The sequence below is a fragment of the Gordionus sp. m RMFG-2023 genome, chromosome 3, assembly GCF_954871325.1.
Source record: "Gordionus sp. m RMFG-2023 chromosome 3, tfGorSpeb1-WG-v2, whole genome shotgun sequence".
Lineage (NCBI taxonomy): Eukaryota > Metazoa > Nematomorpha > Gordioida > Chordodea > Parachordodidae > Gordionus > Gordionus sp. m RMFG-2023.
Window position 1 is genome coordinate 13,125,933 of NC_088777.1, and position 24,970 is coordinate 13,150,902.

The 24,970-nt window shown below is 25.6% G+C and overlaps 2 protein-coding genes and 1 long non-coding RNA gene across 3 annotated transcripts; 1 reads left to right on the forward strand and 2 right to left on the reverse strand.

The window, feature by feature from the left end:
* Positions 1-397: 397 nt before the first annotated feature.
* Positions 398-1,344, reverse strand: LOC135925778 (small ribosomal subunit protein uS19-like). Its single transcript, XM_065461251.1, has 4 exons — positions 1,299-1,344; positions 1,162-1,247; positions 884-1,118; positions 398-594 (listed from the first exon to the last, which is right to left on the reverse strand). Exons 1-4 carry the CDS (start codon positions 1,299-1,301, stop codon positions 481-483), a joined length of 438 nt encoding a protein of 145 aa, XP_065317323.1. The 5' UTR covers positions 1,302-1,344; the 3' UTR covers positions 398-480.
* Positions 1,345-7,558: 6,214 nt separating this feature from the next.
* Positions 7,559-24,386, forward strand: LOC135927440 (phosphatidylinositol 4-kinase type 2-alpha-like). Its single transcript, XM_065463415.1, has 10 exons — positions 7,559-7,610; positions 7,667-7,893; positions 8,947-9,147; positions 15,255-15,386; positions 18,017-18,173; positions 18,218-18,436; positions 18,572-18,705; positions 22,924-22,983; positions 23,055-23,391; positions 23,739-24,386. The coding sequence occupies exons 1-9, from the start codon at positions 7,601-7,603 to the stop codon at positions 23,358-23,360; spliced, it is 1,446 nt and encodes a 481-aa protein (XP_065319487.1). The 5' UTR covers positions 7,559-7,600; the 3' UTR covers positions 23,361-23,391; positions 23,739-24,386.
* On the reverse strand, positions 13,371-18,443 carry LOC135927441 (uncharacterized). Its single transcript, XR_010572089.1, has 3 exons — positions 17,995-18,443; positions 15,712-15,886; positions 13,371-13,535 (listed from the first exon to the last, which is right to left on the reverse strand). It is a non-coding gene; the product is annotated as an uncharacterized LOC135927441 (long non-coding RNA).
* Positions 24,387-24,970: the final 584 nt, after the last annotated feature.

The following is a 24,970-nucleotide window of genomic DNA, read 5'->3' on the forward strand; positions in this document are numbered from 1 at the left end:
ATTTAAATAATAAAATAGTCTAATTTATATAAAAAGATTAAAAGAATGTCAGATCAAAAAATTTAAAAATAAATATTTTTTTGAATATTTCTAATTGCTCTAAAAAAAATCCATCACCTTTATTGGTCCATAAATACTTATTATCTGATAATGTTAGCTTAGTTGACCATAAGAACAAATTCATCAACATTATAGATTTTAAAAGATCAACTATGTAAAAACTTAAGAAAATATAATTTTATTACTATTTGTAATTATACTAATTTGATTCATTTTTAATAAATCTATTGTCCCCCCTATTAAATGTAAGATTTATATTACAAAAGGGCATATTTTCTTTAGGAACAGTAGTAAACGAACTATTTATTATAACAAATATCAAATAGGATCATATTTCTTAAAATCTGTTGATTCAATATTTCAGATTAAATAATACACTTTATTGTTAATTATATAAATATGACATATCTTAAAAATCAATTATTTTAGTGGTATAAATCTTGAAGAATGTGTTGCACCAATACCTGGTCTGCCATGCTTAACAGGCTTATATGTAATGGCAAATTCACCTAGATAATGTCCAATCATTTCAGGCTTAACAAAATATGTAAAATTTAATTAAATCTTTATAAAAAATTTATGTTAAAAATGTAGATATAGTAATAAGTATGGTTGGGTAATGGTTAAATGTTAGCTAATTCAACTGAATCTTTAAGAGAAAATCCATTAAGAAGGCACTTTAATTTATATTAGTTTCTTCCAAATGTGAGATGCTATCTTTTTAAGAAAAACCCCAAGGCCAAACGGTAAAAAATACAGTAATCACCCAACTATAGTAATTTTATTATATACGTTATAAATAAGTAAAATATGAATAACAAACTTTAACTTCCACTTGGGTATAGGATTTTCCATTATGGACACCAATAATATTTCCTATCATTTCAGGCAAAATAAGCATATTACGATAATGAGTTTTGACAACCTCGGGCTTTTCCAGTGCTAGAGCTTCTTTTTTAGCTTTCCTAAGTTTCTTTAGAAAGTTCTCTGCTTTTTTAGGTAAACCTCGATTCAATTTCCTTCTGGCCCTGGCTGTTAACAGCGACTTTAACTGATCGCTAAGTCAAACATGTGGAAAATAAAGGTAATTTATATTCTTACAGTGTCATATCTAGTAGCTGATCCAAATCTACACCACGAAAGGTATATTTTTTAAAGGGCCTTTTCTTTATTTGTAAATCTTGTTCCTATATTATCAATGCAAAAAGATTTTGAAATATACATAAAAATATAGTTACCATTTTGAAAGGAAATGTGAGAATGATTCGATATGCTCACTGGAGGATGGTGTATTTTTATAGGATATATATATATATTATAATCTTTAATATTTGATTAATATAATAAATCAGCACTGAAATGTAAAAGAAATAAGTATTTATTTTAAACAAATAATATTAAGGCTCAATTTTTTAAGTTTTCGATTATTGTTTTTTTTCTCTTGCACAATATATTATATATATATATATATATATATATACTTATTTTCACCTTTCTTATTTTTGGTTACTAAACTAATTTCTTTGTTTTATCTTTTCAGAAAGATAATTTATTTTTTAAGAATTGATTTTACCAAAAAAATATTTTGGAAAATATTAATAATTAAATTTATAAGAAAGAAAATAATTATTTATATGGATCTTACTCTATTTATATCTATTACAAAGATAAATATCAATTGATTGACAATAAAATTAATTTTAAACCAAGTATTAAAATCATTTTTTCTATTTATGACAAATAATAATAATCTCAATTATATGAAAAAATAACATTTCTATTAATAAAATAACTAAAATAATATACTCATGGTAATCGAAAATAACATGTATTTATAAATTTGTCAAATATTTAAACAAAAATTGGTAACATGGATTTTGAATAAATATGAATGTATATAATATGAAAAATTTCACTTACTATCATATTAACACTGTTATATATATTTTACACTATAGTGAACAAATATTTTAAAAATCAAACATTACTCAATTTGATAGCTTATTGCATTCCTTAATAAATGTCTTGATGTAGATATTTTAAAATCTTGTTGTTTTATTAATCTTAGTTTATACCTTTTTATTAATGATCAAAATCACATGATATATTTTTATAATATATTACTTACTAACATTTAAACAAATGGTATTAATTTTTTACTATATTGGTTTAAATAATTTTAGAAAATATTTAATTCATTCATTTTATTTATTAAATAAATAATTTTAAACGACCTTGAAGAGGAAAATCATATACAAAGCATTGGAGATAATAATGTTAATAATAATAATGATATAATTGAGATGGAAATGATTTTAAAATCGGAGATATTAGCTAAAATAAAAAGGAACGAATTGATATTGAATTTAAAGCTCCAGAAAACGGAAAAGAAAGATATCGGATATTTTTTTAAACTATTTATTATAAATATACCTTTCAAAATTAAAAATATACAGGTTGTAAAAACGTGATGTAATGTAAAACAGGTTCTACCAGTTTATTAAGACATAAATGTGCCATAAAAATACCAGTAATTACTCTAACCAGACAATATATAATATGTTTAAAAGACAAATGCCATACCACTTATCACGTTGTGACCGGTTTTTACGAATATTAGAATTATGATCCCTCAAATGTATGAATAATAGAATAAATTTTATTAAAAAACAAGAAAAAAAAATTTATAATTAAAAACCAAAAACAAATAGTAAAAATTTTACAATATTTCGCTTCCCTTTTATAGGGAAGCGCATAAATACAATTTCATAATGATTCTACAAAATTTAATTTCTATATCTAAAAATAAAATAAAGCAAAATATTAAAATACGGTTTCATAATGAACCTGCACAATTTATTTATTAATATACACGTAATAAATATTTTCAAAATTTATCAAATATGTCCATCATTCATGACACCACTCAAAAGCAGTTTTTCAGAAAAGTCAGTTATATTTTATTTGTAAAGATCCTAGCTATAAATGCAACAGAAAGGGAAGGATTTTATAAGCTAGGTAAAGTTAATAAATGTTGGTGTTACACTTTGACCAAAATATAAAAGATATAGGTGTGAGCCGAGAAACTCTAATTAATAATATAGCTCAAAATATACGATGGAATTAAAATTAAGATTAAAAAATGATCAATAATAATGAATTGTCCATAACCACCGATTTTTAGACGGATAACTATGAAAAAGTTTTTAACTATTAAAGAACTTATTATCAATAAAGATTTTGAATTAAAAACATTTTTTTTGGCCACAAGGGTAATGGATAAAAAAAAACAGGGTTAATATTAAAAGAAAAGTGTAGTCAATTCAATTTTAAAAGAATTACATGTAAGTAGAAAATTATTTAAATAAATGTATAGTTGTGACAGATAACGGAGCAAATCTTATAAGTGGATTCAAAGATGACGAAAGGCTACCATCCATATGCCATATAGTAAATAATATTATGCAATTATCTACCTGAAATAGCTTTAAATATAAATGATGTAAAAAAAATATATTACAATTTTTCAAATCTACAGCTAATAGCAAATTAGTATACTATTAAACAGTAATAACTTGATGGAACTCTTTATATATCATTATACAGAGTTTCTTAAAATCATATTATGAAATACAGGTATACTTGTTTAGCAAGCAAGAATTAATTAGATTAACAATTGATACCAGCATCATACAACAATTAGAAATTATCACTATTTAAAAAATTCTCGGAAAATCTGAGCGCAGTTTCTTGACCCACAATAAATGAAGTTTATCTATGGAAATAAAAATTTGTAAAATATTGTCAACCTTCTGAAAGTGATACAATAATAATCAAAACCTTAAAAAAACAAGACAGGATTTCTTTTAAAAGAAAGATTTATTATTCAGCCACTACATAAAGTAGGCTTAATTTTATATTCGAATTTCAAAAGCTTCAAGTTTTGAAGAAAAATATGATATTTATAAAACAAACATAATAAAATGATAAATGACATAAAATATGATATGAATAAGTCAATGTCAAGGTAAACTATTATTTATAACTGTCATAATTTATATTAAACTCCTGAGAAACTATATCAAATGAAACCTTATGAGGATTTCTAGATGATTATGATGAAACATCACTATCTACCGATGAAAGCTGGTGAACTTAAATTTATTGCTTATAAGACAAATAACAATAATAGTACCCAAAAATTAAAAATACGTATTTTTAATTTTTGGGAGGTAACGCCAGGCCTTAAAGGAGGGGGATGCCAGAAAAATAATTTAATAACGAGTAAGATTTTTGTCAGCCCCTGAAAGTTCAGCATCTAGTGAAAGATTATTTTCTAGAGCCAATGGCTTGTGAAAGGAAAGGCGTACTCAATTGAAATAAAAAACCATGGACAAGGACATTTTTCTTTTTTAAAATAAAAATTTCGATTTATAAACAATATACTTAGAGGACTTTAAGCATTTATGAAATACTATTAGCTGGTAAAACTTTAAATAAAGCTTTACTTTGGATTATAGCATCACTGAGGGGGGTGCATGAAGAAACTCCTCAAAATTTTGATTTATAATGCCAAATCTAATTTTCATATTTTTGAAAAAAATAAATATATACCCTTTACTCTCAAAAATATAACTTATCAATCCAAAATAATCCTTTCTAATAATATTAAATAAATATAATAAACATTACTACAATTCACCTTTATTCTTTTTTATATAACATATAAACATATTAAATCTTCCCCAATCAATCCCGTCTTCAACACTCCAAATCCAAACAAAGAATGTTCTTTTCTAACAACAACCTATGTGATGATTTCGTTTTCCTCCCATCCCTCAGGAAAACTTAATTCCCCTGTCAGAAAATAACTGACTGATGTATTATACTAAATTTATTTCTTATTTTTTTCAACAGCTACAATACGCCCACCCTTCACAAGCCCAGCGTCCCTATCTCTGTGGTGGTGTTGTATCGAATCGCTCCTTTGAATTGTATCGGGACGCCTTGAAGACGTTCAGGGAATTTATCGAATCGTCTTCTCTTATGATGATTTATAATATAATATCTCTTATACATTTCTATATATAATCGCGAAAACACATATTATCAATAATGACATATACATTGGGGTATCCGCATTTATAATCCATGGAACATTAATATATACAATGTAATATCAGCAAAGCAAAACATAATAATTCATTCATTTTAAGACATTTGGGTAATAGGAGCTTATACATTATTTGGGTATGATTAATGGTAATTAGGAAATAGTGATTTTACATATAATACTGAATGTGAACACATGGTCTATGTGTGAAATGCAATTTCAACACATGTAATTGTCCTTCTGTCATGTAAACAAAATCAAAGCTACATTTTTATAAATATCTCCTAAAATAGATATAAAAATCCATTTTTAGGTATTAAAAATAATTGTGAAAATTTGCCGCACAAAGATTTTAAATAAAATTACAAGACATATGTATAGAAATAAATTTAATATTTTATAGGTAGGAAAAATATATAATATGTAGAAAATACAATATTTTCCATCTAGGAATTACTCAGTATCCTAAGAAAAATATACCATCTACCTAACTCTGCTATCACAATTAGCACAAATTCACAAAAATGTAGAATGCAAAGTAACAAAAATTGAGAATGTAATGGGCTATGGTATATATGTAAAGAATTTTTAATATACCTTCACAGCATAAAATAATTTGAGTCTTTTTTTTAAAAAAAAATGTTCATAAAATAAATAGTAAATAGTGATGTGCTATAAAATTATTACAAAATTAAAAAAAATGTAATATGCAGCATAAATTTACAAAAAAAAATTTAGACAAAAAAAAACTTTCTCCAGTATGCAAACTAAACAATATTCCCACCTCAAGGTATACCCATCAACATGGGCTGACCTTATCTGTAAAAATATTTTCCCTTCACATCATTGCATACCATAAAAATAATATAATAATTGCAAATGAAACCTTTTATAAAATTTTATAATTTAAAAAAAATATATATATTAAATATAGAGATTTCATAATTTAAAAAAAAATATTACACATCATCTAATATATCATATAAATCTCTACCCAATTTATATATATATATCAAATGCAGACACTAAATCAAAATGACTATCCACATCTAACATTATAGATATTATTCTAACTTCATCATACTTCAATTCCTTTAAATTATCATTCATAATTAAATATAAATATATCATATGTGTAATTCACATTACACCCTATTTCATAAAAATGGTTAATTACTTTAAAATAAACAACATTAACTCACCCTCAATAGATCCCTTAATAACATATCAACCTTAATTGAAACTGAATTACATATACAACATATTAACATTAATTAATTATAAATTATCCCACACATGTCCATCCCTTTAAAAACCCAAAATGCATAATTATATAACACATACTTTATTACAAAAGTCCATTTCTATATATATTTTCATAAATTTCAAATATTTAAATATTTAGCAATCCTTTCTGTCCTGCTGATCTTGAGGAGGTCTTATCTTCCTATGACGGAATACCTATAACACAATTCAATAAGTCTTAAGGCGTACCAAATAATAAGACCATATCTACTGTCAAAATTGGATGTACTATATAGATCTAGACATATAATATACCAAATATTACTGTCTTAAATTCCTGGTCTTATTTTCATATTCCTGCCTAATACTCATTACATACTTTCTATCTTAAGCTTTGTAAGCTAAATATTTTAACAAACTTTTAGAATCACTTAAACTCACATCTTAATCTCACTTACTCCTGTATAGTTTTTAGTACTTGCGTTGTGGTTTCACAGTAAAATAAATAAATATATACCCTTTACTCTCAAAAATATAACTTATCAATCCAAAATAATCCTTTCTAATAATATTAAATAAATATAATAAACATTAGTACAATTCATCTTTATTCATGTACATATAACAAATAAACATATTAAATCTTCCCCAATCAATCCCGTCTTCAATATCTCCACTCCAAATCCAAACAAAGAATGTTCTTTTCTAACAACAACCCATGTGATAATTTCGTTTTCCTCCCATCCCCCAGGAAAACTTAATTCCCCTGTCAGAAAATAACTGACATTTGATGTATTATATTAAATTTATTTCTTCTTTCTTTCAACAGCTACAACACATATTGTTGGCTAAAGTATTTTTGAATTATGTTTGCTTAAAAGATGAATAGTTTGAAAATAATTTTGAACCCCTAAAATTGTAAAGACTAGTGAAGACCCTGCTTCAGATTCCAATTTAGATTTATGATTATATAAGGATCAAGCAAAAGAAATAACCTTTAGGATAGGTAGAAGTTTCTGATCTATCATTAGTCCATGCAATAAAGTTTTTATTAGCTAAAGTATTGAGTATCTTAATAAAAGGGCGTTCTATAGCAAATATATATTTATATAATAGTAATTACCATTCATTGATTAAAATTCAACCATATGAGACAAAATTATCGATATTCTTACTGACTTGATGAGAAATAGTAAATATTAGATATCTCATTATAAAATTGATAATTAGTGGTATAATATATTCTAGATTACATTGTTAATAATTCTGAAGAAATTAAGCCTTTATTGAATAATATCATGGACACTAATTCCCAACAAAATCTACATAATTATTCACAAGATAATATATTTATAGATGACCCAGAGTTCAATGAAATTATAAGGCAAGCTGAAGAAGCCATTGAAAATGAAGTTTTTCCAGAAAGAATTATACAGGGAAGTAGTGGGAGCTACTTTGTGAAAAATATTGATGGGGTAATATAAATAATAATCTAAGTTGGTTACCTGTATTAATATATGTTCTATATTTCTAATGAACTCCATTTTAAAATATTGAAAAACTGTGCATTAACAATTTTGAGGATTAATTTTAGTTGAAGATATTTAAATTCTTCAGATTTAAAGAATGATAATCAATTTTTTTAATCTAAAATTTTATTCATAAAGTTAGGTGCTAGCACTATATTCATGCCCAATGACTACTTTTTTAAGTCAAAAGACAAGCTTCTTATTCCTGAAGACTATTTTAAAATTAAAAAATTTTTTAAATGTGATTATTATTTGTATTTATTTCATTTTACCTTAAGTTTCCATTCATCAAATATTTTATTTACATAGTTCTACACTTATAGCATAAATAATTATTAAATCTTATGCATTTTTTACTATTAATGTTTATTTAAAAAGTAAAGAATGTCAAAATTTATTTTGTGTTTGCCTTTCCTCTAGTAATTGATTATTGACCTAAGAAAATAATGGTTTATTGATAGCTGAACTGGCTTGGGCTGACACATATTCTGGAAAACTAATGTAAATAATGAAATAAGCTTAAGTCTTTTTTAAAAATAAAAAAAATGAAATTGTGAATATTTATTCAATAATTTGTCCTAAATTTGTTAAATATAAAAAAAATAGTTAATACTAAAAATTGTTTTCAAACATATTACTTTTTTAAATTTCACTAAAAATTTCTACTCACCCCTAATCATGCTATAGTAATTTTTGAAAAACTTGTCATTTCCAATTACAAAACTTTCACCCACCTTTGATTGATAATATATTTTAATTACACTTTTATATTTAAAATTAATATTAGTTTTTTTTTCATAGTCATAAATATATTTTGAAAAAATATTATAAATAGTTTTTAAAATATTTATCATCTTGGAATAGAATTAGGGTAAGAATATTTAAAAGGAGTGATTTTATACAAATTTATAAAATTAATGAAATTTTTTTTATATAATAAAAATGCTCATAACATTCAAAAGTGAAGTAATAATATTTAATTTCTTTTTTAAATTAAAGAAAATAATAGGAGTGTTTAAGCCTAAATCTGAGGAACCTTATGGGCACCTTAATCCCAAGTGGACCAAATGGATGCACAAGCTATGTTGCCCATGCTGTTTTGGGCGGACCTGTCTAGCTCTAAATGAGGGCTACCTCTCTGAAGCCGCATCCAGTCTTATCGATGGGAAATTAAACCTATGTGTTGTACCCAAAACTAGGGTATGCAATAATAAAAAAATTGGCTTAATCTCTTTTTAATTTCATTAGCAATTCTTACTTTTTTCTTTTAATTCTTATAGTTAATTACGCCATTTTTAACTGGCAAACATAATGGCTAAATTTAATTTTTAGTTTAAAACTGATATCTTATAATTTTGTTGTTCCAAATGTAACTCATGAAAAAGCTTAATAAATTAACTTGCATCTCACGTTGAGTTGAAGATTTAAATAAATATATTTTTAGCCATTACCTAACTTATGCTTATTTTGCCATTTATTGATTTCTTTATTGATTGTCTTCCCAATTATTATACTATTTCAAGGTCCGCCACATTTTAGGTTTCCTGTATTTATTTCTTTATTTTGCTAATTCAATCTCGATTTCTTTTTTAAATTGAGTTTTTTTTTAAAAAATGCCAGTAATTCATTTTAGCCACAGGCTGCCAAAAATCTTAGCATGGCCATGGCTGGACTGGAAAGTTACTGAAACGTTTTGAAATATCATTACATAATTAAATATGCTACATTAATGGCTTATAAATTTTAGTTTTCTTTAACTTGAATCTAATTTAAATTATTAATTGTTTTGATGTAAAAATTAATATTTTTAAATGAATGGTATTTTAAACAGTCGAATTTTTATTAATTACATTGGGAAAAATGAACATCTTTTAAGAGAATACTATGCTTATTTAAGATGTAATTAATTATGGGATAAAAATTTGTTCATCAATTAAATAGAAAAATTTATTATTCTAAATTATATATGTCAAAATTCATCATTTTATGAGTTATTAATCAACATGATTTTTTTAAAAAATATTTTATCACTGTTTTTAATCGATGAATTCAGACAATCATATGTTTAATTGAATTCTAAAAAAAATTGATTTATTTATATCGATAATTTTTTTATAAAGAATTTGCTTTTAAATCTATTCATACATTTTTTTAGCCGATACAATTAAAAGGTATTCAATCTTTATATCAGCAATTAGTTTTTTTTCTTCGTGAATTATTAAAATTCATATTATTTTCTACTTCACGGATTTCAGAAAGGCGCCAGACAGAAAGGATAATGCAATTTTTATTATTATTACTAATTTATGAGAGTAAATATAGAATAAGCCGTGCGTTATTAACAAAATCAAGCCATGATTTATATATATGGAGCGTTGATAATATTGCTATGATAAATTTTGAAAAAGATATGTTGCAATGTTATGATATAAAATATGCGATACGTTTATTAAAATTATAGAGAAATTACCATTGTAAAGTTTTTATTAACAATTTTTTAGGAAGCAGAAGATTATTTTTTGTAAAATATTTATTATTAAGCAGAAGATATATTTTATGTTATCGCTATGAAGAATCAGCTTTCTTTAGCGTATAATAACGCAACGCCTGAACATAGCCTGTTTACTATAAATTCAGCTTAAGATTAATTATTAAAATTTAGGCCTGGAGTTTCGGTAAAAAATGTCAAATTTCTACCCATGTCACTCTGATTTAAATTAAATTGAATTCCCACCCTCACGCCCCTGGCTTATGTAGTAGGCTTGGTCTGGGATAATTCCTTAAACAATGTTTAAATCATTAACTTATATTCTTTTATCGATTCATTTTATTCCTTGCCTAAGCTAAAATAAGTCTACTATCTTTTTAGAATTTAATTTTTTTCCGGTGCCGAAAAAAACATTGGCTTATAATCATAGACTTGGTTTTAATTAAAATCTCAAATACGACTACTTTCTAGAGGTCTGCAATGGGTAGATTTTTAGCGCGCTTAAACAATGGGCGGTTAAAAAATATTTTTGAAACAATGGGCGGGTGAATTTAAAATATTTTTAGGGCCAAATGATCAGAACAGACTTCTATTTATTAGAAATCATTTTTTTTAAAATTTAATAATATTATAAAATAATTAAAAAGCTAAACCAACCAATTGTCACAACGACAGTCATTGTGCATCAAAACCTAAATATAAAAATAGAAAACAAATATATATATATAAAGGAAATTAATAATAATTAGGAATCACGAAATCATAAAATCAACTTTAAGTCTTTATTCAAAATTATAATAGTAAAAATCATAAAAAAAGAATAAAATAAAAGAAAATATAATTATAAAAATTAATAATTTAAAAAAAAATCAAAGATTCTTTGTATCGTAAAAATTTGCCTTTTTATACTCTTTTCAATCTTCTTATAACTAATCCTATTCAAATATAATCTTTTTATCACGCATTATAACAATAAATCCACAAGAATTCTTTATGCAAATTACATATAAAGTACAACAAAATCCAAAAGAAATCTTTATGCAAATTAAATCTAACATTTACAACACCTCCCTACTTAAATTAGACCCAACATTCTGCGAATGATCAATCTTCTTTCGATCTCGACTTATTCTTCTTAATTTTTGCTGTCTTCTAAGTTCTAACGAAGGCTTTGTCGCTTGAAATTTTTGAATTCTATCTGTCGCTTGTCACCCTGTGAAACGATCAGCTTTTTATCGCTGTAAGCCACTGACGAACTTGATACACGCCTGTTTTCCACTATCCACGATTGATAACGATTATCGATGACATCCAATTTCTTTTCCTCTCTTGTTTTTTGCTAGTCTGTCTTAATCTTTTTTACAATTTATCGTTATCGTAGCTTGTTTCCTATCCAGACTAAAGTCTCGGTAATAATTGGCTATTATTGGTCAGCGATTAACGATTGCAGCATAACGTCTTGACCCTACTTTCTATCAATTTGCTTGTTTTCCTCTTTCTCTTGTAATTGATTGGTCTAATTCTTGTAATCGTATCTATCTTTCAGACTTCCGGGTCTTCTACGACAGTTTGCCCTTGCTGAGATATCGGGTAATCACATCTAATCTACTTCTACCTAAAATAATCTATTTAAATAACTTCTGAAATATTTTATCACTTTCTTATATTTATTCTCAAATATAAACTACCTAATACAAATATACTAATAAAATATAATTATACCAACCTTATCCTAATGTCTACATTTATCTCCTCTAAACTAATTCTGCCTTTAATAAATGGCGTAAATTATACTAAATCTTAAATTTATAATACGTAGCAAAATATAATAAATTATATAAATATATCAAATTCTATCACCCCTCTCCCCTTAATGAAGCCTAGACCCATATTTTCATTGAAAAATAGCTATTGATCCTCATCTTCTTTTCAGCCATGTTACTAAATTTATATCTAAAAATCCTATTCTAAAATATATATCAAAACCTATCTTTTAAAAAAATTATCATTGTGTATTTATTTCCTCATGTACTCTTTGACACTCAAGTCTGACACTCAAGTCTTTAAAAAAAAAACTGCTGAAATATATAAATCTCTTTTCATACATACGTTGTTGAGAAATCAATGACATCTAATCATAAAAGTTTTCATACTTACGTTTATGAACAACCTCTTCTTAACTCATCACTATGGTTTTCACCCCACGTCTTTGAAGAACTTATGAAATCTAATCATTATAATTTTTCGCACAACCGTTGTTGAAAACTGATATGTATATTTCTAAAGCATGTTTTTCCTTTTGTATTATTAGAATAATATTGTATAATTCTTCTTAAATCTTATTCATGATTCAAAATAAAAATCCGATCTCAAATTGAGCTCGATTGTGGCATAAATTTTCTAATGACGAAAAGCCGATTCTCTCTATGAAGATTTGTTAGTCTACAACCTAATATACTAATTCACATTAATCCTTGAGGCTGTTTTATCTCTCACAGCCCTTAAAATAAAAGTTAAACGTAAATCTTCAATAAGAATTTAATCAACTATTTCCTAACAATAAAGTTATATTCTAATCTTATTCACCGAATTTTTTAATTATTATATCTCAGCAACCTATTAGTTAAATATTAACTTTCGCAATTTATGTTTCTATTTCTTTGTCAAAGTTATTTCTAGTGATCACTTGATAATAATTCTAAAATCTAAAATATCATAGTCTTTATTAGTTTCAAAATTCCAATGGTTTTTAGTTTACCAGTAACTTCTAAATATAAAATTCCTAATTATCACCTTTAAATAACTAAACACAATTATATCTTATCTACTATGAATGTTACCTTTGTCTTTAATTTTAGATTTTATATTCCTACATAAACATAATCTTAACAACATAATTTTTCCTTTTCATCTTTATTTACATATTTTTCTTACGTTCTTCTGGAATTTTTTTCTTGTATTAGAATACAGTTTGACACATCTCCTTGTTGTCCCACCGGTCACAATGCGTGATTTGCATTAGACTGAAAGTTGTAAAGGGTCGGTCTCCGCTCTCCAACTCCATTGTCACAACGACAAGTTTGTCATTGTGCATCAAAACCTAAATATAAAAATAGAAAACAAATATATATATAAAGGAAATTAATAATAATTAGGAATCACGAAATCATAAAATCAACTTTAAGTCTTTATTCAAAATTATAATAGTAAAAATCATAAAAAAAGAAAATAAAATAAAATATAATTAAAAAAATTAATAATTTTAAAAAAATCAAAAATTCTTTGTATCGTAAAAATTTGCCTTTTTATACTCTTTTCAATCTTCTTATAACTAATCCTATTCAAATATAATCTTTTTATCACGCGTTATAACAATAAATCCACAAGAATTCTTTATGCAAATTACATATAAAGTACAACAAAATCCAAAAGAAATCTTTATGCAAATTAAATCTAACATTTACAACACCAATAAAATAATTTTTAAACATAGGGTGGGCGCGCGGGTCAGACAAATATTTTAGATAAATAGGCCGACCGATGAATGAATTTTAAAATAACAAATCATGGGCGGACTAGCAGGTTAAATTTGTTTTAAAACCAAGTGGGGGTTGGCGTTTGGGTTAAAAACCCTTGTAGATCTCTACTACTCACCACCTCAAATATTGTGTTTACAATAGATATATAAATATGCATCAAGTCAATATTCTCCTTTTAATAAAGAGACTTTTATTTGGAATGGCTTCGACGAATAAACCGCATTCATCGCCGGTAAACCTAAATACTTCTTTGCACCCTATTTAGTTATCGAATAAGGGAAAGTTGATTCTAAAAATTTCAAATAAATCTCTTAAAATATTTTATTTTCATTTCCTATAAAAAAAATATAACAATTAAAATTTATATGATGTGAATAAAATTTTATTTGCACATTTCAAAAATTAAAAAAAAATTCTAACTAACCGTTATATTCTTTAATGGCAATCAAGTAGCGTGAATGTTTCTCTATATATATTTAAGCCTAATTTTCCTAAATAATGGGTCTATATATACCGAGGCATAGTAGGCGTTCTCGAAGGAGGGGGGGGGGGTCTTGATTTTACAGATATCCTCAAATTATATATTGGGGTCCGATAAGAATTTTGTTTTTTTCGGGTAGCCACAAAGTAATAAAGGTTAACCAGTACCTGTTTAAACTGCTCCACAATCTAGTTTTTTTTTTTTAAAATGGCCATCTACATTAAGATCGACTATTGAAACCGTGAAATACAGTTATCTATGAATGCCGCCCGTCACCTATTAAAAAAATTAGATTCTTTGGCAATCTGAACCTGGTATGGCTGACTTTCACTACTCCCATGATTTTTATGTTGCGCTTCAGTACATATATATTAAAAGTTTATAGTATTTTAATAAACTTATCATTTGTTTGAACGGCCGTAATAACGCAGCAATGTTAATGACTTCATAATCAATTACCTTAGGTTTGATATTATAAAATTGCTACGAAATAAAGATAGAGATAAGTAAATGAACAAGACGTATAAGGATTTAAAAAAAAACATAAATGAAATTTTGAAATCAAATAATACCGAATATTTTACCTCTTCCATAAACGTAGGAAGGAGGGAACAAGTTTTTATCTCTTCAAAAATATATAATAAAATATATATTATAAAAAAATATTATTAAAATGAAATATATTTGTTTTAAATCCTTTATCAAAATAAATAATATGGTATTTTTTTTATGAACGAAAGAAAACTAAAATAAATGTAAAAGATGTAAGTTAATCATATAATCCTTCTTTTTCTTATAGGTGGTCAAATTGGCTAGTAAAACATTCAACTATTCTGCCCTGGATCGGGCCAAAGCTCAAACCAAGAAAAATGTCATGGAAAAATTTCCAGATTTCGGCAAAAAATTTCACCGAATTGGATTGCCACTCAAAGTTTGTTATTTTATTATTTCATTTTATCTAATTTAATTTATAATATAAAAAAAAAATTTTTTTAAAAATTACCTTTGTTTTTGCAAGTGTTTTATTTATTTTTCTTTCTTTTTAATCAAAAAATAATATTCATGTCCTATTTACCTTCTTTTTATTTTGAGCGGCATAATAAAAATTAACAAATATTACAAAAAAAGAGTTCACCTGTTCTAATCAAAGAAGTATTCAAAAATCAATAAATTATCGATTTTCGCCAATTCATAAATTCATTAAAACAAGAAATAATTATAATTAAATGAGGATATTTAGGGGGGGGGGATATTACCTAAGCCTCGAGATTTCGTTTGTCCATCAGCCTTGCGTAGTATTTTTATGGATAAAATATTGTGTTAGTCCATTTTTAAAAATCAGTTCAAATCGAACCGTTTAACAAAATTTGCCGCTTTACAACACTAGCCGCAGGGGTGTACCTGGGATCTTGCTTCGAAGAGGGAAGGGGCCTTTAAAAAAATAGAGTTTGTAATTTGGATTAAAAAAACTGTTACGGTTTTGAATATAAGCGGGTTCTGATTCCTATTCTTAAATTTACCCACTCCAGGTTTCCTATTCCAAAATTCTGTTAAAAGCAAATCAATTTTTTTAAAAAAAAAAAAAAAGAAGAATATGAACCAATCACGTAAACATTTTAAACAAATTATATAAATTTGCACTTTTGTTAAAACAGATTTTTTGTAAATTTATTCCGTTTCTTAAATTTTAACTCGGTTCGAATTAATTTTAAAAAAAATTTAAACCATAAATAAACTTTGTTATAAATGAATCGCTCGACTTTTCTTTTTTTAAAAAAAATATAATATCATATTTTATTAACCCTTCAATACTCCGGTGGGGTGTAGGAAACCCCAGGCATGCTGGAAATGATATTGCATAAAAACGGTTAATTATCATGATCTGGATTCTTCAGTAGCTTCATCAAATATATCATAGAATCTATATTCCAAATTTCACATATTTTGGTTGAGTAGTTTTTAACATATAAGCATTTTGTGACTGCTTGGGGTTTGTGAGACCCCACCGGAGTAAATTCGTAATTTTTAAAAAAAATTTTTTTTTTAAAACTTTTATAATTATAAATATATACCACTATATTATAAAATTTATTAAAACGAAATTTGAATATAACATATTTTGAATGAGATATATGAAATTGAAAACACAAATATTTTTTCTGGTGGAGTTATTTTATGTTTATTTTCTCCAACAAACTCATTTTTTAAATTATTTCTATCATCTACTATGATTTTTGCAGATTCTGAAAGTAAATATAAAATATATAAATGTAATATTTTTTTTGAGGTGATTTGGATAATATAATTAATAGTGAGGATGAAGATTTTATGTATGATAGTGATCATGATACACAATCTGAATTAGATGAAGAAGAAGATATATTAGCTGAAACAGATAATAAGCATATGTATTATTTAGGTAAATATAAAATCATTTATCATAGTATATTTCTCTTTAAAATTAGCTAAAAATAAGGTGACTCAATGGAAAAAGTTGTAGGTTAAAATTATAATCAATATGAAAGTTCTACAAAAGAAGTTGATATAACTGAATTCAAAGCATTATTGGGAATTCTTTATTTAGCTGGAATTTTTAAATCTATCCATCAAAATATGTCTGATTTATGGAAATCTGATGGGTTTGGAATTGATATATTTAGAGTAACAATGCCTCTTAAAAGATTTAGATTTCTAATTCATGCAATGAGATTTGATGACATACTAACAAGAGAAGAGAGAAAGGTGGTAGACAAAGCAACACACATTAGAAATAAATATTTTTGTCAAATATGCAAAATAAATTTATGTTTAGAACACATTAATATTTTATGTAACAAATGTTTTGATTGTCAAATTTAACATATTTCAATGTTCAATATTTTTTTTATATTTGAATTTATCAGTGTAATTTTTTTTTAATATTGAAGAATAAAGATCCATGTTATGAATTATCAGGATTATATGATGGATAAGTTATTTTTTTAATTTTTAATTTCCAATTTAAAAAAAGTAAGCTTTTTTTTAGAAAATTTTGGCACAAATTATAATTATCCTCACCATCTTTAATCTAAACTTAAGAAATAAAAATAAATAAATATTTTATCAAGTTTAAGGTTAGTTCTATCTTATATTCAAATATTAAATCAAAATAATGAATATAACTGGACATATATACATTTGAAATTGGGGTCTATTAAACCCCACCGGAGTACTAACGTCATTTTTTTCACCGGAGTATTGAAGGGTTAAAAGAATATACGAAACTTTATATCCTCAAATATTTTTTCTTAGAATTTGAGTCAATTTTTTTGAGAAAAAAAAAATCAATTAAATTCCTTTCTTTAAAGTAAGAAATAAAAACTGACTGGATTGGTTCCCAATATGTTGGAAGGCGTTTGTTTTTTTTTTGAGCCAAGCTTATTATAATAAATAAAAAGATATTATTTGAAATTTAAATAATTAAATATTCTTATCTAATAAGGACAGGGCAAGAAGAGAGCGTAAGAAAGATAAAATAATGGAAGGAATTTTATTATTACCTTCCTTTTTTTAACAAAAAAGGTGGGCTCGTTTCAAATTTTCGTATCCGGTTATCGTAACGCTGATTATTGGTTGAGAAGGTTCGAATCTGAGCCCGGTTTGCTAGCACCTGTTTCCTCAGATTTTCAATCCGAATTTGAAAGACTCGTCATTCTTGATTACATCATAAGGAACACAGGTTTTTTTTTATTAAGCATTTCTCATTTTTGAATCTTGTTTTAGATCGCGGTAACGACAACTGGCTCATCAAATTAAGCGAAATCCAATCAGCGGACGCGAAATCAATCATTCCCATCGACTCACCGAAGAATGACGGCCCTGCAATCGACGGCGAAAAAATGTCAATTAATAGACAGAAGGCAAAACAGAAGAGAATAGCGATAGCTGCCATTGATAATGGCTTGGCCTTCCCTTTCAAACACCCCGACTCTTGGAGAGCTTGTAAATATTCTATGATAAATAAATGGATTTAAAATATTTATGAATTTTTAAATATCCATTGTTTATATTAAAGGAAAGAAATGGGATATTATTTCATATTTTAAAAAAGGATTATTATTTAACTTATTTTCTTAGACCCTTATCACTGGGCCTGGTTACCTCAAGCCAAAATTCCCTTCTCAGATTCGATCTCTGATAGATTGGTTCCTATGCTTTCAGATCTTAAATTCGTTCAGGATTTGTGCCAGGAACTTTTTCATCTGTTTAAAGTAATTTATCTGATTGCAAGTGAAGGAGGGGAGGGGGTGGGGTTCAGAATAGAATTATAATATATTGAATCTATAGAAATGTCAGCAAAAGAAGAAAAAAAATGAAGAAACTAATAGAAAAAATGGAAAAGAAATATTATGATTCAAAAAATTAAATTTTTTATATAAATCGTCCCTTTATAATTGAAGTAGCTCCTAAACGTAATTTTGATAAAAAAAAAGAAGTGTTAACATTCAGAAATAATTATTTCATAAATCATTTTAAAATATGCACTAAAATATTAATAAACTATATATGCAAAATTATATTTGTATTACAATAAACCCTAAAATTTATTTATAAAAAGTCATATATATATAAAATATCAACGTATGCAATGATACTATTGCTCTAATCGATTACTTTAATTAATTTCAAAAATAAATTAATAATAATAATTTAAGTTATTCAATGTTTCAGCTCTCTAAATATTTATAGCTAATACCAAAAAATATAAAAGTATAAGTTGGAGAAGAAATAATAATTAATTTTACAGTTTTTGTGTACTTTTGTTACCTAAATTATATATCAATTTTAGTTATTTTTTTCGAAAATTATACAATTATATTTTTCTACCAACATAATGAAATGCATTATTTTTTAATTAAGAAAGATGTATAGATTAATGGTGTTGCTAAATATCCCCATTTAGCCTAAACTGAGCCGACTCCCAAAAAGACTTTACCAAGTTTTTCCCAAAATATTATCATTCAGCCTCCCAGTACTTTTTTGAACCAAAAGATAGCTCAATCTTAAGGGAAGTAGATAAGGAATCAACTCGCACTTCAATTCTTAGCGTTTTATTTTTTCTGCATTTATTTATTGATTGAACGAGCCGTTTACACATTACTTCGGATTAGCCATCTCCTTTAAAAATTTTTGCGCAATCTGCCCATTCTGTTAAATTTTTGGCCAAGCGCGGCCTATTATAATTTTAAAAATTTTTTGGTTCGGGCTTTGCAGATTTCTACTCCAAATACATGGTTTTTATAATATAAAAATTTGAATTTCTTTCAATCTTATAAGATTGGTATACGTTTTTATTTTAAAATTCGATAAAACGCGAACAACAACGATATTTATAATGAATGCACCCCCCCCCCTCCCCATCATAGTTATGCACGAATCCGAGGCGAATTTTACAAAATATGCTGTATTTTTGTATTCTCCGTAGCGACATCGCGCTAACTATGAATAAAGGAACCCAGCACTCACATTTAGCACGAATACGCGTCGAAGTTTGTAAAATATGCTATCTTTTTGTATATTTTTATATACTTCGCCATAACTGTGAATGCTGAGCAAGTCATCTATAATATATATAAAAGCTGTCACAACGTAAATCAAATTTAGCTATTTTTAAAAAAATATTCGTCCAATAAAAATCACCATAGCTAATTCGGTCCAATGATAATATCATAATATATCAAAGATTCATTTAGTTAAGCTACCATTAGCATTAACACCTTATCATTATAAACATATATACTAGAATTCTTACAGGTGAAATATTCATTTTTCAAAAGTAAAATTTTTGCATTTTATACGATTAGATATCTTTGTTACAATCTTTAAAAAAATTGAAATTGGGCCAAGCAAAACTTGGGATAGGCAGTAACTAAATTCTCATTGGACCTGAAAATGTTGGTAGATGCATAGTAAAAGTGGCAGACCCATATCATTTATAAATGGATTCTTTGGGAGAGGTAAAATCCATTATGATCTGCTGTTTCCGATGTCATCCTGACTAGAGGTCTGCGATGGGCAGGTTTTGGTGCACCTGCCTGCTCATTTATTTAAAAATTTTGTTGCCTGTCTAATGTTTAAAAATTATTATATTGGTTGATTTGGCTCTTTATGTATTATTTTAATGTTTTTTACTTAAACTGTAAATTATTAAATAAAAAAAATAATATCTAATAATAAATAGAGGTCAGTTGCTCATTTTGCCTGAATATATATCAAATTCACCTTCCCATTGTTTTGAAATATTTTTAAACCCTCCCATTCACCAACCCAATATCTTTCAATCTATCCACAGAATAGGCGGGTTTAAGTTAGGCAAAACCATCATATAACAAGAATAAAATTTTTAGGTTTTATAGCAAATTTGTATAAAAATTCATTTAGAAATATTTTTTTATTGAGCACATAAATACAATTTGTACAGATTTTATGAAATTAATATAATGAAAATTCATATGTTTTGCATTTTATATTATTACTAGCTGATAGCCTACAAGAATGACAAAGAATTAGTATTTTCTCCTTAATTTGATGATGGATAAATCAGGAATAATCCTATATAAGGTGTGAATCAGAAATTTACCTTATTTTTATGAGTTAATTCCAAAATTTTTATTATTCTTTTAAAATATGTCAATGAAGTTAATATTTATACTTACTAGATGATAGCCTGTCAAGAATGACTGGGAATCAGAATTTTCTCCTTTATTCAATGATGGATGAATAATGAATTTTTTCTTTATTTGATAATGGATGAATCATAAATTTTTCTATCTTATGGATGTGATTTAGAAATTTATATTTATTTAGATGAGGGGTTATTCTAAAATTTCCCATTATTTTCTATTATGGTTATGAAGTACATGGTTACTAATTTTAATATATGTGCACAATAAAAAATCTTTTAAATAAAATTTTTATTCATTTGAAAATGTAAATAATTTAAAAAATATATTTTTGCTATTGCATAACTTATTTTCGATTTAACTTTGCCTCACAAAACTCATCTACCAAGAATATAATTTTTAAATTATAAATACAAATGAATAAAAATTTAGTAAAGTTTTTTTTATTGTGCACATAAATTAAAATTACTAAATATAAACACATTTTATCAAAAATAATGGAATATTTAGAATAACCCCTCATCTAAATAAATATTAATTTCTAGATTATAGGGCTATGCCGATCCACATATTTCTCGCCGATCCGATCCGATATTTATAATAATTTTTCACCATCCCCTATTGAACCAATTGTAATTAAGAAATCAATATTTTTTATGCAAAAAATCAAATTATGCATTTAATTTTTTTATTCCCACAATTAAGACTAATTAAAAAAAGATATATTTAATAATATATCCATTTTATGTTGGTATGAATTATAAAATTGTAATATTTAATATATAAAATTATAATATATTAGATTTTTTAAAATAAATATGAGAGTCTCTAGATTTTCTGGTAATAAGCTTCTATGTTATGGACTATCTATATCCCCTGCCGTACTGAAGGCAGACTCAGAGGATTCCGCAGATAACGCATTTTGCAAAATTATCTTTGTCTTTTGTAAAATATTTCCATAATTCAGATACCATATTTAAAAATTCTTTTATTTAAAGTATAAATAATAAAACAGGCGTTATTATTTAAAAAGATTTTAAAAAAATAAAACTTGGGTGTTCATTTCTATTTTTATAAAAAAAAATTTAAAATACTCTAAACTATTTTAAAAATTAATAAAATTTAAGGGGTATTTTACATTTGCATTATTAAAAAATTATTTAGAAAAAATTATTAATGTAAAATAAATATACATAAAATAACAAAAAAAAGAAAAGTAAAAAGGTCAGATCGATTTTTTACTGGTATAGGCCCGATCTTATATTTTTGGAAACCGCTAAATATCGGTGCCGATCCGATATTTAATATCGGCACAGCCCTACTAAATTATATCTCATTAGATAGGAAAATTTCTGATTTATCCATCATCAAATAAAGGTAAAATTTAATATTCATCCATCATTGAACAAAAAAGAAAATTCTGATTCCCCGTCATTCTTAACGGGCTATCAGCTAGTCATTAATAAAAATCAGAGAAAAGACTATTTTACAACAATAACTTCACCAAGAAAAAAAGCGTACTCCTAATTAGATCACGCTTAAATTATGTACTCACCAAAACGGGCTTTTGTTGATTACCTCCTCTCCGCCTTAGACTAAATATATTTAAAAAATTTACCAGGATTTAAACGCTGACATTTTTATGTTCGATTTATTTTACCCATTGAAAATTTTATCAATAAAATGTGTTGCCATTTTGAAAATTTACTCCTCGTATATTGATAATTAAATATTTATTATAGTCTATGAATAAATATACAAATCATTCCCAATTTAACGTAAAAATAATTATTATATGTTATGAAGACCGATAAAGGATTCGACGAAAAGCTGTACGAAAAACAAATGTCCGTTATGAGAGGACAGGTTATATATTTTCTATTTAAATTTTTCCCTACATTTATTGATTTCCAAATTTATTTATTTTTCGAAAATAGATTTTAAACCTGACGGATGCCCTAAAGAATCGAAAGACTCCCATACAACTGGTTCAAATGCCTACACAAATCGTAGAAAGGGCTACTTCTAAGGTATCCAGCGAAAAGATGGCCGCTCGACATCATCTCTTAACCAATCATAATTCCGCTCAAAATACCATTAAAGACTCTTTATCCAGAAAAAACTTTTACGAAAAATTGTACGATAGCACCGTCAATTGCAATTCTACGAACGCCGAATTGAATAATAATAACTTTTACACCCAAAGTTTCCACGAAAAAAGGCCGTTTTTCTCTTGGTGTTAAATACTAATTAAAGCGCGTGGATAAGGGGAAGGTAAAAGTTTAGAAAAATAGAACAAATATATGAATTAAGGGATAAATGAATTAAAATAACGGATTAATTATAAATGGAGAAATAAAAAATGTGCAATTTTTGTTTTAAAAGCCTAAACAAAGAATTAACTAAAAAAAGAAGATTAATGGGTTAAAGATGAAATTCGGTGATTTAAATGAATAAAAGAAATATTTTTTTGGAGGATATTAATTCAAATAAAATTAACAACGAATGGGAAAGAATAGAAGAGAAGGTATTTGAGACTGAAAATGTGAAGCGATTTTAGAAATAAGATGAGAATTAAATTAATATTTGATGTTTAATTATTCTAACCTAATCTATTTTAGGTCATAGGAACCATGCTTTTCCCCCTTGAAATGGCAAATGTCAGAAATGAACACTCTTCATTTTTTCTAATATCTTATTTTTATTCAATTCTTAATTTTTATTACTTTAATCCATGGTGTGTTTTACACCAAATATTTAATTCTAAACTCTAGAAAATAATATTGTCTCCATTTATTTTATTCATTTAATTTTTTCTTTCAATGTTATTTATTAAGTACTAAGTCTTTTCCTTGAAAAATATTAATATTGTGACTGCAAATTGTTTTGCTTATATATATTATTTAATAAAATATTATAAAAACCAGTCAAATCACATATTTATGATAAAATCAATTTTTTTTATATTATATATTTTATATATACATTTTAATAAGAAAATAACACCAACGAATGAATGTAACATTTTACTTTCAAAAATATTTACTCTACTAATTAGTATTATACAAAACTGAAATTTGCATCTTGGATTATTTTAATTAAAATATTATCTGAATTTTTTTTTACAAAGTTATAATGTTCTTATATTATATATCGATTATACCAAATATTTTTCCCCAATTAATTTTTAAAGTTAATTATTCTAATATTTTATAAAAAAATTGATTTAGCCAAACAAAAAAAAATAATAATTGCATGTAATATTTGCCCCATATATAATTATTGTATTATGTCATTGTTCATCTTATATACCATTTTTTAAACCATTGAAAACTCAAAAGAAAATTGTATTTATAACAGAATAAACAAATAACGTATCTTTTTTTAAAAAAATAAAATATAAATTTGTTAGGGTAAGTAGGACATCAATAACAAAACTAACAAATTTATAGCAATTCACAGGGAAATTTATATTTTGCATTTGTTCTTTTTTAATAAATCGAAATTATATAATAGTTTTAAATTAAAGGAAGGCCATTCTTTTTAGATCGAGCTCCTATAAAATTACAAAAATTAAGAATATCAATTAGAGTCCTTTATCGGACCTAATTTTTGCAACTGCGAACCGATCCAAACAAAATTATATCTGATTTAAACAAAAATCTAAAAAAAATTTGTCTACCAAATTCCGCTCGAAATATTTTAAGTTTGGTTAATGTTAAACAGTGCCAATTCAGTAAATTTACTAAATAACGACCAAATTTAAAAATTACAATATTGACCTATTCCTAGTAAATATATATATTAATAGATAGAATCATGAAATCGCTTCCAAAATACTATATATCATACC

Excerpts from the sequence above, each read along its gene's own strand:
- LOC135925778 (XM_065461251.1), bottom strand. Across the intron at positions 1,119-1,161 it reads CAGCTACTAGATATGACACT|CGATCAGTTAAAGTCGCTGT; the intron begins GTAAGAATATAA and ends TGTTTGACTTAG. Across the intron at positions 595-883 it reads ATACCCAAGTGGAAGTTAAA|CCTGAAATGATTGGACATTA; the intron begins GTTTGTTATTCA and ends TATTTTGTTAAG.
- LOC135927440 (XM_065463415.1), top strand. Across the intron at positions 9,148-15,254 it reads GTGTTGTACCCAAAACTAGG|GTGGTCAAATTGGCTAGTAA; the intron begins GTATGCAATAAT and ends TTTTTCTTATAG. Across the intron at positions 18,437-18,571 it reads CCCCGACTCTTGGAGAGCTT|ACCCTTATCACTGGGCCTGG; the intron begins GTAAATATTCTA and ends TTATTTTCTTAG.